Below are 20,373 nucleotides of genomic sequence, written 5' to 3' on the forward strand. Positions count from 1 at the left end.
ATAAGAAACAGTTGACTCACAAATGAAGAATCATATCTTGTTCTATGTTAGGATCATGTATACACAGCCCCTTTTTATATAAGGTAGGCGTAGGGTACATGTCAGTGTTTGCATACATTCTGTGAAAAGAACAAATTCTCTTGACAGTTAATAAAGCATATTTGCATTACATATAACACCCTCTACTCCAACCTATTATTACAATAAAAAACAACCCCTTTTTCAGAAAGTAGGAGTGTCTTTAGTGAACAGAAGTGTCTATAAATAAACATATTATTTGCACAACCCTTTTTCTAAGGAATGCTGTTAGTGCATTGATCAAGACACTGGATACTTCTAAACAATACGATTTTGTACTATTTGGGTATAACTGCGTCTAGAAATAATATTCAACTACTTGGTGGAAATCGTTTAAAGGTAATGGAACTCTCTACAGATCAGAGACTGGCAAACACAGAACAGTTTTGCTACCCATCAGTTAATGGATCTTGTCCTAAAGATATTTATTCAACGACAACTTGGATTCTGCTCTACATTTTGTTTGTGGCTGGGATGCTGGTTACAATATTTGGCAACATGGTGGTCATGATTTCCATCTCTCACTTCAAGCAGCTGCACACACCGACAAACATGCTTGTGCTGTCACTGGCCCTTGCAGATTTCCTTCTGGGGGTATGTGTGATGCCATTCAGCATGATCAGATCTGTCGAAACCTGTTGGTATTTTGGAGATGTGTTCTGCCTACTGCACTCCAGCTTTGACATGTTTTTGACTTCAGTTTCCATTTTCCATCTGATATCCATTGCTGTTGACCGCTATTATGCTGTATGTGATCCACTGCATTATTCTTCCAAAATTACCATACCTATAGCTTGGCTGATGGTTGCAATAAGCTGGGTGATTTCAGCAATATACACATACAGCCTGCTTTATTCAAAGGCAAACATACAGGGGCTAGAAGAGTACATATCCTCTGTATCTTGTGAAGGAAACTGTGTTCTTTGGTTCAATAGATTATGGGGAACATTGGACACATTAATAGCCTTTTTCATGCCTTGTTCTGTAATGTTGGGCTTGTACGCCAAGATCTTTGTAGTGGCTAGAAGACATGTGAAGCAAATTGAGTCAATGACTGACCAAATGTATTCTGCTGAAGAGAAAAAAAACAAAATGTCTCAAAGATCGGAGAGAAAAGCAGCAAAGACTTTAGCCATTGTAATGGGTGCCTTCATCCTTTGTTGGCTGCCTTTCTTTGTTAACTCTGTTGTTGATCCATATGTTGAATTTTCTACCCCTCCAATTCTTTTTGATGCCTTTGTATGGTTAGGCTACTTTAATTCTACTTTTAATCCAATCATTTATGGTTTCTTTTATCCTTGGTTTCAGAAAGCACTGAAATTGATTGTTACCTGTAAAATATTTAGCCAGGATTCTTCAAGCATGAATTTATTCCCTGATCATGTTTAAACATGTAATCCAGCACCAGTGGGACATGTTGAGGTGATTTTTTATTTTATTATTTTTTTTTTAATTAGTTTTCTGTTTATTGTACTCTTTGTGTAAAATATCATCACATTTTAAGGTTAAACTAATTAACTGAAATGTTGAAAAAGATAGTGGGATATGTTCAGTTGATCTAATTTGCAGTTAATGTATATAATAAAAAATAAATGTAATTAATCAATTGAATGTATTATTTTACTATTTGTTTTACAATGCAGTCATTTTTGTTTTTGTCAATACCAATGTGTATAGATTATGCACTGTAAATCCCACTTCTTGCGCCTTAGTAAATTAAAAAAATATATATTTTATTTTCCTAACTGGTGTCTGTCTTAACTGCCTTACATTATTATTATATTACATATTATTATTATTATTATTATTATTATTATTATTATTATTATTATTATTATTATTATTATGTTCTGCAGCTGTGCATTCCCATGTCTTTTTATTTTGGTTGGGATATTACTAATTCATTTTTATTAGAGCAGTGTTATCTGAATTTGTGTAATAATACACTTTGTGTAATATACATGTCCTATGTTTAATTTCCTACCTGCTCTATTGTAACACGCATGTTTCATCCTGTGTACTAGGCAGCAATGTTATTTTTTAAAGCTAAACAATATACGTTGTAAAAATAAATGACAGCGTTGCTGTAAGTCCATCTAGTGCATCTGATGGGCTTTGTGAAAAAAATATAGCACTCTCTTAGTGTATACTATTATTCTCCAGTTTTCAGTTATTTATACTTTTATTGCTGTTTTTGCAATGTTTTCTAATTATTTCAACAAAAAGAGAGATTTTTTTTTTTGAAAAAAAAAAAGAAGCTCACAGTATTAGCCTTGTATTGTGCACAGAAGGTGAATCCTATGCAAAACTCAATTCACCTAGCTTTTTTGTTCCAAATAATGATTTAAGCACAAACAGGGAATTAAACACAACACATAAAATACCATATTAAACAGGTAAGGAACTTAACGTTATGAAAATGTAGGAAAAAATGAGGGCATCCCTTTATTATTTGTTAATGCGATAATGTTGATGGATGTATAGAAAGCATATAGCCCTGGAAACAAAAGAACTGGCAAAGAAATGACAAGGCAGTCACAACACATTACAGCAGCTGAAAGGCCAGCAAAAGGGGAGTCCACATTAGATTATCGTGTCCCATCTAGAAATCCATCCCTTACCTCCACAAAATATAACAATCTAAATATTAACCCCGTTGCAATGCGATGTGTGCAGTCACAGATTTCCTCCTAATGTCAGACCCTGTTTACATTACAGCTGCCGTACTACATTGCATCTCAGCCCTGCACCAGACTCCACAACTGATTAGCTTGGGAGAGGTAGTTACAGGGACTTACCTACCCAAGGGAGTCAATTACCACCCTTTTCCAGATATCTCAGGCTTTAATGTATTCCATGATAGGGCACAATGATTACAGTGTACCCAGTGTACCAACGAGTAAGCAATAACAATTAAGGATGATGGCATTTCTTTGGGAAGCTGGTCAGCCATGCTGCACGGTTATTCATTCCCATGGAAATGCCCAGGTATGATATAGCTATTATAATCAGTTTTTAAAATAAAAATACATTGAGAACAGTTTTACCTCTGTTTGTTTCATGAGCTCATACTTTGAATATTTTGTTCTATAGGGGCATTCATAGCAGTCAAATTGCTTATTTTGGTATTACACCATTGCCAATTAACAGATCATTGTTTAGCTTTACTGAAAAATATACTTTAATATTTTAAAGAAAACATGTTTGAATGTCAGTCTTTTTAGAAAGTGCAGATGCTGATGCCTACTGTACTACAATGAAGCTTAAACGTATTTCAAACATGAGCAATGACCACACATTTGTGTATATATTGTGTATAACAATATATTTATGTCAGAGGCACTAAACTGGCTGAGCAGTGCAAATCAGTAGTGGATATTTGAGTCAAACAGAAATAGGTTTGACACAGTGTATTTATTCAGAGACTCTGTTCAAGCAAAATATTGGTAAACATATGTAGTGTACTGTATATCTTATGATTGAAAGTTATTCTACTATATTTTGTTTGTTTGCATGTGAGACGTTTTGAAACTGTCCTGACATTCATAAGAATAAATCAGAATGTTTATTCCTAAATATTGCACCAGGTGAATCAAGCTCAGATATGTTTATGTGCTGAAAGAGAGAGAGAGAGAGAGAGAGAGAGAGAGAGAGAGAGACTTTTAAATCCATTTATTCTATAAATTAGAATACAATATAAAAACTACAGTAACAAAAGTACAAAACAGCCGGGCGCAGCCAGTAATGTCCGCTCCAAAAAAAACTGCACAAGGCATTTCTGTATCTCATTTAACAAAACCAGGGGAGGATCTAGCCGCTCTTTAAAAAAAAAAAAAAAAAAACAAACCAAAAAAAATAGCCACTGGTTCATTCCCAAAATAAATACCTAAAAGTTTGACCCCAGTTTTGTTCCAGCTTAAAACTGAAGGTGGTATTGAAGGGGAGGGGTGGGGTATCCTCCCCAGCTGCCAACAAGAAAAGCTTCGATTTTGCCCAGTTTATTTGTGCTGAGGTAGCCTTTCCGTTCATTATAATGCATTACTCCAGCACAGCGACATCTCGGTCAGTTGTGACAAACACGTTGAGTTCATCTGCATATGTGGAGAACTTGACAGGGGTTGCATTGAGTGCAGCTGGTACTGCCAGTCCAGGCAGTTTCTCCCTCAGCTGGTGTAGGAGGGGCTCTATAGAGAGGCCATAGAGCATCCCTGAGAGGGAACAGCCCTTCCGTATCCCCTTCTGCACAGGGAAGGGGACAGTCAGACCATTATTAATCTTCACAACACTAAAAACATTGTGATAAAGGAGTCTTATAAACGAAGTAAAAACAGGGCTTTTAAAAAACGAAACAGATACTCATGGTCAACAGCTTTTTCCTGATCAAATGAAGTTAAACCAAAATCAACATAATGGACATTGGATACATTAAAAAGATCTCTAAATAAAAACAAATCATCAAAAATCGATCTCTCGGGCACACAGTACGACTGGTCTGTGTGCACCACTGATCCAATGTTGGTCTTTAGGTGATTAGCGAGAGCCTTGCAAAGCCGTTTGTAATCAGAGCACAACAAGGAGACAGGGCAACAGTTCTTGATGATACAGATGTCTCCTTTCTTGTGTAGCAGTGTTATGACTGCCCTGTGGCAGCTTCCCATCCCGAACATATTCCTACAGGACCTGGTACAGGTCCTCACCAATGCAGCTCCAGAACTTTTTGTGGAATTCTGCAGGCAGTCCATCCAGTCTGGGAGCCTTCCCTTTGGGGAGCTGCGCCATGGCTGCAGTGAGCTCTGGGAATGCCAGCGGAGTGTCCAATCTGCTGCTCTTCTCCTTGTCCAGGCTGGGGAGATACTGGAGAAGCCTCTCTATCTCTCCCAGGTCGCAGCCCTCAGCCTTGTAGAGATCAGTATAAAAGTTCACTGCACATGCCTGAGCTCCGCAGGGCTGGAGACCTCTCCCCCCCAAATAGACTCAGAAAACACATTGTCTTGTGCTCCGCTGTCTTCCTCTCCAAGCCGAAGAAGGCGGCTGTGGGGGCGTCCATATCTTTGAGTTCAGTTAAGCGGGCTCTGAGCAGAGAGCCCTTCACTTTCTTCTCCAGCAGGCTGCCCAGGAGCTGCACCCTCTCCTGCAGGCCCAAATACGCCCCCCTCATTGCTCTTGCTGGTCTGCTGGCTCTTAAACTCAACAATCTCTCTCTCCAGCTCACTGACCATGGAATCCACTGACCTGGTGACATTTTATCTGTATTGTTGACAGAAAAGTTTTATTAGAATATTCCCTATATCCCACCACTGTCTTAAACTACTATAATTAGTTTTTTCATTTTGCCAATTTTTCCAAAACAATTCAAAATAATCAGTGAAGTTTTTGTCCTGTAGCAGATTGTTGTTAAAATGCCAATATGATTTGGATTGTGATTTGGTTGGTAGTGAAACAGTGACGGAAACAAAAAGATGATCAGAAAAGCTACTGGCTGCTATACTACTTTTAGTGAATTTGTTAATATGCTGTTGTGGAGTATAGAACCTATCCAGGCACGCCCCTGACAGCTGATTTTGATTACATTTGATCCATGTATATTGTCTACTTGTGGAATGAAAAATCCTCCATATGTCAACCAGGTCAAAAGTATTTAACATAGTGGCCAGCTCTCTGACAGATTGGGGATGGGGTTTCCACCACGAGGAAATTATCCGTACTGCAACCCCTGAGTACCTGACTGAGCTTTTTAAAAAATAAAATCCTCTCCTCCTCAACATTTGATGGATAAATATTAATAAAATCAATAAAAATACCAGCGTGTTTTATCTGTACTTTTAAAAGTCAACCTTGAACAATCTCCACAATAGATAAAATCTCCGCCCCAAATCCTGGAGAAAATAAAACAGCAACCCCAGCACTAAAATTAGAACCATGGCTTAAAATACAGTCGTCCCTCCACTCAGACTGCCAGTGAGACTGATTACTGCTGTCTGCATGTGTCTCCTTGTGGCAGGCTGGCGAGTGGATAGAGGCCCAGAGACAGACTGCAGTTCAAAAAAATAACTATTTTATTATAAATAAACAAAAATAAAGTGCACAAGGGCAAAATAACAGATACTCAAACACAAATAAAGCAAAAACAAAACTCACAAAAATAAAGTTTCCAGGCTGGGCAATGCCTTCACTGGATTTAGAAAATTCAAAAACCACAAAACAAACACCAACCTGCTTCCTCAGCTCCCTCTCCCCAAATGAGAAGCAGAGGCCTCCTTTTATATCAGGTGGCTGGGCGCTGATTGATCGTTAATCAACCTAATCAACTAATCAACCCCAGCCACCTGAACATAATAAACCCAGGCAGGTAGGGGAAGTTAACCCCATCCCTGCCAATTTCTAAAGAGCAGAGCTTTGCTCTGCCACACACCTCCCCCCATGTACAACGTACACCGGCCGCAATCGGCCAACTCCCCCCCCCCCCCCCAAGAGTCCAATTATGTCCCTTGGGTGGGCTGTTATGGTGGGTGGTGGTGGGCGGGGTTGATGTCGGAGCCCCCAAGCCTTCTTTGGTTGAGGGGGCCCCGAATCTCCAAGGTAGCACGGCGACGGCGGCCCGGCTCCCTCTGGTGGCGGAGGCGGCGGCGGCGGCCCGGCTCCCTCTGGTGGCGGAGGCGGCGACGGCGGCCCGGCTCCCTCTGGTGGCGGAGGCGGCGACGGCGGCCCGGCTCCCTCTGGTGGCGGAGGCGGCGACGGCGGCCCGGCTCCCTCTGGTGGCGGAGGCGGCGACGGCGGCCCGGCTCCCTCTGGTGGCGGAGGCGGCGACGGCGGCCCGGCTCCCTCTGGTGGCGGAGGCGGCGGCGGCGGCCCGGCTCCCTCTGGTGGCGGAGGCGGCGGCGGCGGCCCGGCTCCCTCTGGTGGCGGAGGCGGCGGCGGCGGCCCGGCTCCCTCTGGTGGCGGAGGCGGCGGCGGCGGCCCGGCTCCCTCTGGTGGCGGAGGCGGCGGCGGCGGCCCGGCTCCCTCTGGTGGCGGAGGCGGCGGCGGCGGCCCGGCTCCCTCTGGTGGCGGAGGCGGCGGCGGCGGCCCGGCTCCCTCTGGTGGCGGAGGCGGCCCCTCCCTCTCGGGCTCTGAGAGCAGCGGCGGCTCCTCCCTCTCGGGCTCTGAGAGCGGCAGCAGATCCTCCTCCCTCTCGGGCTCTGAGAGCGACAGCAGATCCTCCTCCCTCTCTGGCTCTGGGAGCGACGGCAGCTCCTCCTCCCTCTCTGGCTCTGGGAGCGACGGCCGATCCTCCTCCCTCTCTGGCTCTGGGAGCGACGGCAGCTCCTCCTCCCTCTCTGGCTCTGGGAGCGACGGCAGCTCCTCCTCCCTCTCTGGCTCTGGGAGCGACGGCAGCTCCTCCTCCCTCTCTGGCTCTGGGAGCGACGGCAGCTCCTCCTCCCTCTCTGGCTCTGGGAGCGACGGCAGCTCCTCCTCCCTCTCTGGCTCTGGGAGCGACGGCAGCTCCTCACCCCTCTCTGGCTCTGGGAGCGACGGCAGCTCCTCACCCCTCTCTGGCTCTGGGGGCGACGGCAGCTCCTCACCCCTCTCTGGCTCTGGGGGCGACGGCAGCTCCTCACCCCTCTCTGGCTCTGGGGACGACGGCAGCTCCTCACCCCTCTCTGGCTCTGGGGACGACGGCAGCTCCTCACCCCTCTCTGGCTCTGGGGACGACGGCAGCTCCTCACCCCTCTCTGGCTCTGGGGACGACGGCAGCTCCTCACCCCTCTCTGGCTCTCGGGAAGGCGGCTCACCCCTCTCTGGCTCTCGGGAAGGCGGCTCACCCCTCTTTATTGGAGTGACCGGGGCATCTCCCATGTCTACCGCCAGGTAATTAACCACCATGAGGGCAACCTCTGGGAAGGAGGCCGGGTGGTGTTGTTCCTCCCACTGTTCCCACCTCTCCCCATCTCGACGCCACAGCGTGTTGATAACTATGGGGAGATCGTGGACGAGGTCTGCCTCAGGGTGCATCAACCAGTCCCAGATCTCCTGGGACGGTGGTGAAGGTGGTGGTGCTGGAGGTAGTGGGGTGGCCCCTGATGCCCGGGGTGAACACTGCACCTCTTCCTGGGCCTGGTTGTAGGGGCATCCTGCCCAGTTGTGGCCGTCCTCCTCACACCGGCCACACCAGTTTGCCGGTGGCACGTCTGGGCAGGACCGCCAACGATGGTCCTCCTTCCCGCACCAGGAACACCAGGGGAAGAGGCTGGCCGGGTCCTCCAGCGGTGGCTGCAGCAGCTTACATTTCTTCAGCTGCTGCTTGTCCTGCCTTTTCCACTGTCTGCTCTTCTTTCCCATTTTTTTTTTCAAAAAAAATAAATAAATAAATAAATACTGCTCTGAGCCTCTAGGTGGTGCTATCCCACTGCTGACACCAAATGTGGCAGGCTGGCGAGTGGATAGAGGCCCAGAGACAGACTGCAGTTCAAAAAAATAACTATTTTATTATAAATAAACAAAAATAAAGTGCACAAGGGCAAAATAACAGATACTCAAACACAAATAAAGCAAAAACAAAACTCACAAAAATAAAGTTTCCAGGCTGGGCAATGCCTTCACTGGATTTAGAAAATTCAAAAACCACAAAACAAACACCAACCTGCTTCCTCAGCTCCCTCTCCCCAAATGAGAAGCAGAGGCCTCCTTTTATATCAGGTGGCTGGGCGCTGATTGATCGTTAATCAACCTAATCAACTAATCAACCCCAGCCACCTGAACATAATAAACCCAGGCAGGTAGGGGAAGTTAACCCCATCCCTGCCAATTTCTAAAGAGCAGAGCTTTGCTCTGCCACACTCCTGCAATAAAACACTTGCTGTTTAAAAAGTTAAATTGTGCTTTTATTAAAATGCCTGCACCCGTTCACGTTAAAAGAGCCTAAAATATTTTTTTCCATTGATAAAAATAGATTATTCAAAAATAACAAACACGTTAAAATAAGTTTTCTTAATAAAATTAGCCATTAAAAATGTTTAGATGCAGCTAAAGTTTTCCGAACTGAGCTATTTTTTAAGTCTGAACCTTTTTTTCTGTTCAAACTCATTTATAGACGATTTACTTAATATTAAGTCTGCAGAACACTAAAAAAGTCTCTAGTCTGGGAAGAAGGATTTAATGTCTCTTTAACGCCTCTTATCTTTTGTTCTTTCAAGAAAATCGCTGATCTCGTTCAGTGAATAGTTTCCCTCATTGGCTGGCCATGATGTCAGAGAGCTGTGAGGTGTCGGAGAGCCGGTCCTCCCATCCATCCTCGTCCGATCCCGTCAATTTGTCCTCCTCCTCGTCCACATAATCACCATCAGCTGCCGGCATCTCCGCTACCGACCCCGCATGCTGAGGAGTCTCATCACTGGAGGAACGCCAACAGGGCCTACCTGAGCCCGGAGGCTATCCCCCCCAACACCGCTCCATTTCAGCACTGGGTCCTCAGACACGAGATCTGCGGGTTGAGGCCTGCCTTTCTCTTGTTCTTCAGAGTGGAGGGTTGAGACCCTACGCCACTGTCACGAGAGACCATAAAGGGCCCCCACACAGACCCCTCCTCGCTCGCTGCCAGGCCGGCAGCAGCAGGAGATGTTCTTTTTTTAAGTTTTTTTTTTTTTTACGACTGCAGTGTACACCCCCTCCTTTTCTGCGTCGGCCGGTGCTGCAGCCCCCGGTTCGGCTGTAGCCGCGCTGATATCCGGCTCCTCTGCTCTCTTCCCCTGGAGCTGCGGCTCCACCTCATCTCTCTGAACCACCCCGGCTGCCTCCCTGAAACCATCACTACTACTTGTCCCTGCTTCAGATTGTAGCTTGGGGCAGGTCCGTTTAAGGTGCCCCTGTTCCCCACAAGAAAAACATTTAAAAACCTCTGTGCTGGCAAAAACAACATAATCCCTGCCCTCTATGTTAAAACACCAAGCTACATTTAGACTTTTTTCCAGCTTATCAAGCAGTACGAATACTTTGATCGGTGACATTATTTTACCATATCTGGAAAGCTTTCTTTCAATCAATTAATTATTAATAAAAGGGGGAATATTTGACAATATTACTTTGGTAAGAGACGTAGATAACGGTGTTACAGTTGCCAAATAATCATTCAACATAAATCCCTCTTCCACAATTTTGTTAACCAGATTTTCTTAGTTAAGGAAAACGACTATGGCTTTGTTCATCCATGAGGCAGATTTGATCTTTTCAAAACCAACCACCCCTCTCACGGCAAGCAGCACATCTTCAACAGAATCATTATTTTCGGAAAAAACTTTAAAACCATGGCGCCTAGTAAGCCCCACCCCAACCCACCAGAGTTGGAGCCCACAAAAAAATACTTTTTAAAAAATGTTTAATAAATATATAATAAAATAAATATAGAAGTAAATACAGCTCACCACTACTGCTCTCACACAGCTCGCAAACCTTGCTTGCAGCAGGCCCCTCACACAATCCTCAGAGAGAGAGAGAGAGAGAGAGTGAAGGTGCAAACTAGACTACCTTCTATAAATTTCAGGGGATCGACCTTACCATTCAACCAGTAACATAAAACAATGAATTTATCTGAACTGAAGGAGATAGAAAATGTACAGTATTGTTTTCCATCTGATAACTCTACCTGTCCCAAAGAGAAACGAGCCACAGAAATAAATGCAATTCTTTACATTATTGATTAGGTGGAAAACTGATTACAGTGTTGAAACATGGTTGTGGTCATTTCCATCTCTCATTGCAAGCAGACCCATGCACCAGCTAACATCCTTGTGCTTTCACTGGCTGTAGCAGATTTTGTTCTAGGACTATTTGTGATGCCATTCAGTAGGGTTAGGTCTATAAACCTGTTGGTATTTTGGGGATACAGTCTGCCTTCTTTACTCCAATATTGACCTGGCTTTGTCAACTATTTAATTTTCTATTTGATATTCATTGCTGTTGATCGTTATTTTGTTGTGTGTGATCCATTGCTGTACACTGCCAAAATAACAATGTGTATGTCATTGCTGTTTGCTGCGATTAGTTGGACAGTTGGAATACTTTACATATGTGCGATAATTTATATTAAAGGCAATTCTGAAGGTCTGGACGGTTTTGGTGCTTGTCCAGCAGACTGTATAATTATTTTTAATGCTGTATGGGGAACATTAGATACAATGGTCACATTGTTCCTACCATGTTCTTTGATGCTATGTCTTTACACAAAGATTTTTAGGGACTGATGTAAGTATAAGCACAGTGCAGCTGCAAAATCAGTCAATTATTTTGCACTGCAGCCTATGTACGATTACTCAGCATGCACAAATAATGAGCCGCAATCATGATAATGAGGGTCGCAATGAGCCCCGCCTGTGCATCGGGGTACTTAGCGGCCACACTTACAGCCCAGAGGTGAGGTCAGTTAGGAGTACAGTGAGCAGTAGGCGCTGTATGAGATTTGTGGAGCACAAAAATCAAACCAAACAAAAACATATGTCATGTCCAACCAAGCTATTTCAGTTTTTATTTTTAATTAATTTTCTACAAATTTCTAGAATATTTTTTTTAACTTGGAAGCTGTGGGGTAGGATGTGCAGATAAATGAAAAAAAACAAAACAATTTGAATGCATTTTAATTCCAGACTATAAGGCAACAAGAGGTGAACATTTTGAAAGGGGGTGTATACTTTCTATAGGCATATATATATATATATATATATATATATATATATATATTGAGGGCCGCGATATAGCGAGAGACCCATAGAAAAACAAATAGGCTAATAACAAATACTGTACAACCACTCCCTCGTTTTATCGGGGGCGTCAGGGTCCAATATAAATCCTCTACGCAACCGTTATTTTCTCATTTTGTGTGTAAAAAGCAGCACACCATTTTAATTCATACTGTGGAGGGTAATTGCTTCTCATCAACTTCAGTCTCCAACTAATTTCACGACTCTTCCTCTCCTTTTTCAAATGCACAAACCCACTGCACTGAAAGAATCCATTCACAATAACAACATAGGAGGCTTGTTGCTAGGGAGCTGACGTCACAGCCTTGTGGCTTTTGCTAGTGCATTGCTGCCGCACGTGAACACCTCGTCGGCTAAAATACAAACCGCTTCAGCAAGTAGATATTTAATTTGCTTTGTTTTTCATTGTTTTGTATGTTGCTGTTTGTGATGTGCAGTACGAAATACAACAAACAGTAATTCTAAGAGTCTAAGTATATTGCAGCTAAGGCATATGCAGTTAGACAGTAAAAATGGGGAGCCAACTCCAGTACCGCGATATAACCGAATCCGCAGTATAGTGAGGGGCAATATAACAAGGGGTCTGCCTGTGTGTGTGTGAGTGTGTGTGTGTGTGTGTGTGTGTATATATATATATATATATATATATATATATATATATATATATATATATATATATATATATATATATAGATACAGATATATATAAAACTGTAATCTGTTTATAATCTAATTATTTATTTGTCAGGCTTTTTGTCCTGACTGTAGCAAACACTACCCACTCATTTATTCTTCATTTGTAACAATAGCAGGTTTCTATTGCCAAGCAATGACCTCTGGGAAAAATCATGCAGTATTAATCTATATGAATTACAGGGTTGAAGAAAGCCTATTGGCAGAAAAAAATAAATAAAACTGCAGATTTCACTGGCTTCAAATTAAATTGTCAGTTTATTCAAACTCAACTCCTGGGAGAGGGGGAGGATCTACCTGTTACATATATATAGAGAAAGAAAGAGAGAGAGAGATTCAGTGAAAGCTTCTGGTTCACTCAGATGAGGCTACAGTCTGGTTTGTTTGTTTTTTTTTTCTTGGCAAAGAAAAAAGAATAGATTTGAAATTGGAATGGAAATAATTGAGCTTCAAGAACTCCAAACAATGCAGCTTTGTTTCCAGTCTGGCAATGTATCCTGCCCTAAAGAAATCCGTCCAACAGCAATCTATGTAATATTGTATATTTTTTTGACTGGTGTGGTGATGCTTACAGTGTGTGGAAACCTTGTGGTGATCATTTCCATCTCTCATTTCAAGCAGCTCCATACACCAACCAACCTCCTTGTGCTTTCACTTGCTGTAACAGATTTTCTTATAGGAGCAATTGTGATGCCTTTCTACATGATTCAGTCCATAGAATTCTGTTGGTATTTTGGTGACATATACTGCTCAATGCACTCTATATTTGGTCTGTTGCTGACTTCAGTTTCTATTAGTAATTTGGTATTTATTGCCTTTGATCGATATGTTGCTGTGTGTGATCCATTACTTTACTCTACTAAAATAACAATTCCTACAACGTGGTTGTTTGTTGCAGTTAGTTGGCTCTTTTCGCTATTTTACACAATGTTAGTAACTTATTTTAATACTGATGCAGGACTATATTCTTGTCCTAGAGACTGTTCGATGGTATTTGATGCAACATGGGGGGTAGTAGATTTGGTGGTCACATTTCTCTTGCCTTGTTCTGCAATGGTTACTCTGTATACAAAAGTGTTTATAGTTGCAAAAAGGCATGCAAGAGTAATACAGCAAATGAGTTCTGCTGATGGAAGCAAAGGCAACATACCTAAAAAGTCTGAAAGAAAGGCAGCAAAAACATTGGGGCTTGTAGTGGCTGTCTTTCTTCTTTGCTGGGTACCATATTACATTTACACTGTTGCTGAGGCATACATACATTTTACTTCTCCAATAGTGACAAATGCTCTCACATGGATAGTTTATTTTAACTCCTGCATGAATCCAATTATTTATGCTTTGTTTTATCCCTGGTTTAAGAAGTCACTGGAACTCATACTAACATTCAAGATATTTCAACCAGCATCCTCTCTAATAAATCTGTTTCCAGGAAACCACTAGAATTCACATGTTCTATTAGCGAATTTGTGGGGATCACTTTCATACAGTTATCAAATGATCTAAGAATATGCACTGGAAACACATAAGTGCATTCCTGTAAAAGTTTTTGCTGTATTACTCTTGCATTCCTGTAAAAGTTTTTTCAAGCAAGCCTGTGTAGAATTTTTTTTTTTTAGCAGTAACTCCTGTTGCTTTGGTAACAAAACGAATAACAGTTTGCTAAAAGGAAATGATTATTACTTTTATTGTTAATATTATAATGTAATACTTAATGTAACAATGCGCCTATCTGTTTTAAAATGACAAAGTGATTAGTAAAATGTGTTTTGATCTAAGAAATGCTTGGTTGCTGTTTAGAATTTGCATTTGATTGCTATAATTCAATAAATAAATCTTTGTGAAATGTAATGAAACCTGTAACACAGGGGCAGGTAAAAGTGCAGTGGACCATGGGTAGAATGGTATCATGGACGTCACATTTTTTGTATTTTGACTTATCAGTGGTGCCACAATTGTATAAACTATTAAAAAAGTAATAAGGGTGTATAATTATTATTTTTACCTTTTGCTGTCGTGCCTTATCGTTACATCGTTGTACGTAATGGCTCATGTGTGGCAGAGTGTCTGTCTCTTAAACCAGTTCTGCCTCACACATCCAAGTGCTATGTAAATACATATGTGTAAATAACTGATTTATTATTGTTTATTACATTCATTCATACTCCAGCTCAAATAGGTTCACATAATGTACATATACACACATTTAAATAAGAAAAACAAAGATAATACTATTATTTGATGAACTTAGGGGAAAAGTTATGCACACAGACTAAGATTTGAGAATGAACAAGATTGCAAAGCAATGGTACAAAATAATCAATCATTATATATATATATATATATATATATATATATATATATATATATATATATATATATATATATATATATATATATATATGTTTGACGTCCAGTTATATTTTGGACACAGGGGAAAACAGACAACTACTGGCAGATTCTTTTTTTTTATAAGAACAGATGAAACCTTAGTTAAGTATGCCACCACAGTCTTTAACGAAAGTACAAAAAATCTCTATGAACGGAACAAAGAATTTCACTGCAGATTCATGTTTGAAGAGCCTGGAAATCGCTTGTGTCCTGTAGCTTCACTAGAGAACTACTTGTCAAAACGTCCAGAAAATCAGTCTGCCTTTTCTCTTCACCCTACCAAAGGAGAACAAAATATGTTTAATTATCGTGGTGTATGGTATGGGCTAGAACCAATGGGAGTGAATTACCTAGCATATTTCCTAGAATTGCCTAGAATATGCAGAAAGGCAGGCACCACACAAATATACTCCAATCATTGCATCTGCAGTACTGTAATACAGAAAACTGTCCAATGCTGGATTGCAAGCGAGAGAAATTATGTGCGTCAGCGGTGACAGATTGGAGAGCTCCCTGCAGGCTTATTGGGAAAATCGAAAGCTCTGGAGCAACATCTTGACGGAGGAAAACTTCACAGCATCGGCAAACAAAAAAATAAGATCAGATGAAAGCAAACTCCATTCCTGCACTTCAATGCCCCTTCTGCAACAACTGATAGTCACTTTAAGAATTGTACAGTTAACAGCAACATTCAAATTAATGTCTACAAACACAAAACTGCAACTCAAAGAAAAATCTTACCTGCGTATCAGTAGTTCATAGGAACTATTTTCTGTTGCGGAAGGTTATCTTTCACATTTCTTAATAAATCTTCAGAAATCAAATCTATTTCGCTTGTATTTTTTTATATTTACGTTAGTAAATCGGTTTTATAAAAGCATTAAGGTACTTGAGGGCATGGGTTACCATGTATATTGCCACGCCTCATACCTAACAACACACCAGTGACAATATCCACACCTTAATGCTTTACTATGCAGCATATACATGCTGAAATGGATTGAGTTACAATGTGCAAACAAACTACAACAAACTGAATAACCTTAAAATTAAAATGTGTTGATTATGTGTTTTAATTAATTTATTTTATTTTTTTAAAAAGTGGATTATACGGCAAGTAAACACCATGAATAAATATCCACAAGTTTAATGAATTAATAATACATTTAAAAAAATAAATAAATAAATAAACATTTAAGTAGTTATATTTTTGTTGGTTAAACATTATATACAAGTAAAATTATGCAAATTAACTTCAACTGAACTGATTACTCTTGAAACAGATGCTTTTACTTTTGTACTCACCTAGATATGGGTCATTGAGAAGGAAGGTCTGTAACAGTCCCAGAAACTGGGAATACATTTTTGGATCGTTGAAATCAAAAACATAGTAGACTGCTACTAAGACAGCTACAGCATCTAGTTTGGTCTCTGACCTGACAGAACACGGTAACAATGCACCCACTACCACTGCCTCCTTCAGTCTCCTGTCTTCAGAGAATAAGACTAAGGGTGGTGCTGTTCCTTTTGTTGTTGCTGCATGCTTTTCAACCTCATCGTCAGGGATGTTCTGCAAACATGAGCAAGACAATGTCTGAGTAAAAACATTTCTATATATACAGTGCCTTGCAAAAGTATTCAGACCCCTGACCAATTCTCTCATATTACTGAATTACAAATGGTACATTGAAATTTAGTTCTGTTTGATATTTTATTTTTAAACACTGAAACTCAGAATCAATTATTGTAAGGTGACATTGGTTTTATGTTGGGAAATATTTTTAAGAAAAATAAAAAACTGAAATATCTTGCTTGCATAAGTATTCAACCCCTGTGCTGTGGAAGCTCCCAGTTTGCACCGATGAAAGAAATTGCCCTAACAAGGACATAATTACCTTACCATTTGCCTCCACAAGTGAACCATTAAAGTTGCTGTCACATTTTCTGGATAAAAACCCCACTGTTGAAGGATCATTGGTAAGGCTGTGAATCTGAAGGAAAATGAAGACCAAAGACCATTCTATAGAAGTTAGAGATAAAGTAATACAAATGCATACATTAGGGAAAGGGTACAAAATAATATCCAAGTGCTTGGATATCCCAGTGAGCACAGTTGGATCAATAATCAGGAAGTGGAAGCTGCATCACAACACCCAGGCAAGAAAAGGCTGTCCCTCAAAACTCAGTGCTCAAACAAGAAGGAGACTTGTGAGAGAAGCCACAGAGAGGCCAACAATCACTTTGAAGGAGCTACAGAGTTCAGTGGCTGTGATTGGAGTAATGGTGCACCAGTCAACCATATCAAGAGCTCTACATAACACTGGCCTGTATGGGAGGGTGGCAAGAAAGAAGCCGTTACTCAAAAAGTACCATCTGAAAGCACGTCTGGAGTTTGCCAGAAAGCATGAGAGTGACCCAGCTGCGATGTGGGAAAAGGTTTTGTGGTCAGATGAGACCAAGATAGAGCTTTTTGGCCAAAACTCAAAGTGCTATGTGTGGCGCAAACCTAACACTGCCCATGCCTCAAGACACACCATCCCTACAGTAAAGTATGGTGGTGGCAGCATCATGCTGAGGGGATGCTTCTCATCAGCAGGGACTGGGCATCTTGTTACAATTGAAGGAAGAATGGATGGAGCAAAATACAGGAAAATACTGCAAGAGAATCTGCTTCAGTCCGCTAAAAAACTGAAGCTTGGGAGGAAATTCACCTTTCAGCAGGACAATGATCCCAAGCACAAGGCCAAAGCAACATTGGAGTGGCTCAAGAACAAAAAGGTGAATGTCCTACAGTGGCCCAGTCAAAGTCCTGATCTCAATCCCACTGAGAATCTGTGGCACTATTTGAAAATTGCGGTCCACAAGCGTCGTCCAACCAACCTGAACAACCTGGAGCAAATCTGCCAAGAAGAATGGGCCAAAATCACTCCGACACTGTGTGCAAAGCTGGTACATACTTACCCCAAAAGACTTAAAGCTGTTATTGCAGTGAAAGGTGGCTCTACCAAATATTAATGTGTGGGGGTTGAATACTTATGCAAGCAAGATATTTCAGTTTTTTATTTTTCTTAAAAATATTTCCCAACATAAAACCAATGTCACCTTACAATAATTGATTTTGAGTTTAAGTGTTTTAAAATAAAATATCGAACAGAACAAAATTTCAATGTACCATTTGTAATTCAGTAATATGAGAGAATTGGTCAGGGGTCTGAATACTTTATATATATATATATATATATATATATATATATATATATATATATATATATATATATATATATACAGTGCCTTGCAAAAGTATTCAGACCCCTGACCAAGGCACTGTGTGTGTATATATATATATATATATATATATATATATATATATATATATATATATATATATATAAAGTATTCAGACCCCTGACCAATTTAGTAGTGTCCAATTATTTAGTTTCGCTCAGCTCACTGCTACCACCCCTGCCCCTGACGGAGGGGCGAAGACGATCACATGCTGTCCTACACGGCATGTGCCGTTAGCCGCCCACTTTTTTTACACACTGCAGACTCAACATGCAGCCATCCACAGCTACAGTGCAATAACAATTATTTGATTTCATGTTTTCTAATTATTTCAACAAAAAGAGAGGTTTTTTCTTTTAACTGAGGCTGGGAAGCACACAGTATTAGCCTTGTATTGTGCACAGAAGGTGAATCCTGTGCAAAACTCACTTCACCTAGCTTTCAGTTCAGCAACCATTTTTGTTCCAAATAATGATTTAAGCACAAACAACAGGGAATTAAACACAACACACAAAATACCATATTAAATAGGTAAGGAAGTTAACGTTATGAAAATGTAGGAAAAAATAAGGGCATCCCTTTATTATTTGTTAATGTGATAATGTTGATGGATGTATAGAAAGCATATAGCCCTGGAAACAAAAGAACTGGCAAACAAATGACAAGGCAGTCACAACACATTACAGCAGCTGAAAGGCCAGCAAAAGGGGAGTCCACATTAGATTACCGTGTCCCATCTAGAAATCCATCCCTTACCTGCACAAAAGATAACAATCTAAATATTAACCCCGTTGCAATGTGATGTGTGCAGTCACAGATTTCCTCCTAATGTCAGACCCTGTTTACATTACAGCTGCCGTACTACATTGCACCTCAGCCCTGCACCAGACTCCACAACTGATTAGCTTGGGAGAGGTAGTTACAGGGACTTACCTACCCGAGGGAGTCAATTACCACCCTTTTTCCAGATATCACAGGCTTTAATGTATGCCATGATAGGGCACAATGATTACAGTGTACCCAGTGTACTAACGAGTAAGCAATAACAATTAAGGATGATGGCATTTCTTTGGGAAGCTGGTCAGCCATGCTGCATGGTTATTCATTCCCATGGAAATGCCCAGGTATGATATAGCTATTATAATCGGTTTTTAAAATAAAAATACATTGAGAACAGTTTTACCTCTGTTTGTTTCATGAGCTCATACTTTGAATATTTTGTTCTATAGGGGCATTCATAGCAGTCAAATTGCTTATTTTGGTATCTAGTTCTAAGCTTATAATGTTAGAATTTATTTATTTATTTATTTATTTATGTATTTTAAAAACTGAAATGGTAGCACTCTGACAAATTACACCTTTGCCAATTAACAGATCATTGTTTAACTTTACTGAAAAATATAATTTAATATTTTAATCAAAACATGCTTGAATGTCTGTCTTTTTAGAAAGTACAGATGCTGATGCCTACTGTACTACAATGAAGCTTAAATGTATTTCAAACATAAGCAATGACCACACATTTGTTGAACTATATATTTATGTCAGAGGCACTAAACTGGCTGAGCAGTGCAAATCAGTAATGGATATTTGAGTCAAACAGAAATAGGTTTGACATAGTGTATTTATTCAGAGGCTCAGTTCGAGCAAAATATTAGTAAACGTCTGTAGTGTACTGTATTTCTTATGGTTGAAAGTTATTCTACTATATTTAGTTTGTTTGCACGTGAGACGTTTGGAAACTGCCCTGATATTCATAAGAATAAATCAGTATGTTTATTCCTAAATATTTCACCAGGTGAATCAAGTTCAGATAAGTTTATGTGCTGAGAGAGAGAGAGAGAGAGAGAGAGACTTTGACTTTTAAGATCCTTTATTTAAATATTCCAAATAAAATCCATTAAAATTCAAATAAAGGTAAAACACAACAAAAGTTAAGATTCCTACTGCCTGAGCAAAATTTAAAAAATCCTAAAATATATCGTGTTCTCCTTAAAAACAGATTTTAAACAAAATAAAAGGATCATTAAAAAATCAATATTAAACAGTGTTTTTTTCTTTGTTGAAAACAGATAAAAGCCAAAATAAAACACTGTAAAACAAAAATTAAATAAAATTAGAACAAAAACTGGAGCTCCCCCTCCTCACTCACAGCACACAAGGCGTCTCCCACACACCACCTCTCCTGAAAGTCCTCCAG

General features: G+C 40.6%; 2 protein-coding genes across 2 annotated transcripts; both read left to right on the forward strand.

The window, feature by feature from the left end:
- The first annotated feature begins 420 nt into the window (after window positions 1-420).
- LOC121316657 (trace amine-associated receptor 13c-like) lies at window positions 421-1,467 on the forward strand. Its single transcript, XM_041251697.1, has one exon. The coding sequence runs from the start codon at window positions 421-423 to the stop codon at window positions 1,465-1,467; it is 1,047 nt and encodes a 348-aa protein (XP_041107631.1).
- An 11,465-nt stretch (window positions 1,468-12,932) lies between these two features.
- Window positions 12,933-13,940, forward strand: LOC121316658 (trace amine-associated receptor 13c-like). Its single transcript, XM_041251698.1, has one exon. It carries the CDS (start codon window positions 12,933-12,935, stop codon window positions 13,938-13,940), a length of 1,008 nt encoding a protein of 335 aa, XP_041107632.1.
- The last annotated feature ends 6,433 nt before the right edge of the window (window positions 13,941-20,373 follow it).

Source organism: Polyodon spathula, chromosome 6 (genome assembly GCF_017654505.1).
Source record: "Polyodon spathula isolate WHYD16114869_AA chromosome 6, ASM1765450v1, whole genome shotgun sequence".
NCBI classification, from domain to species: Eukaryota; Metazoa; Chordata; class Actinopteri; order Acipenseriformes; family Polyodontidae; genus Polyodon; species Polyodon spathula.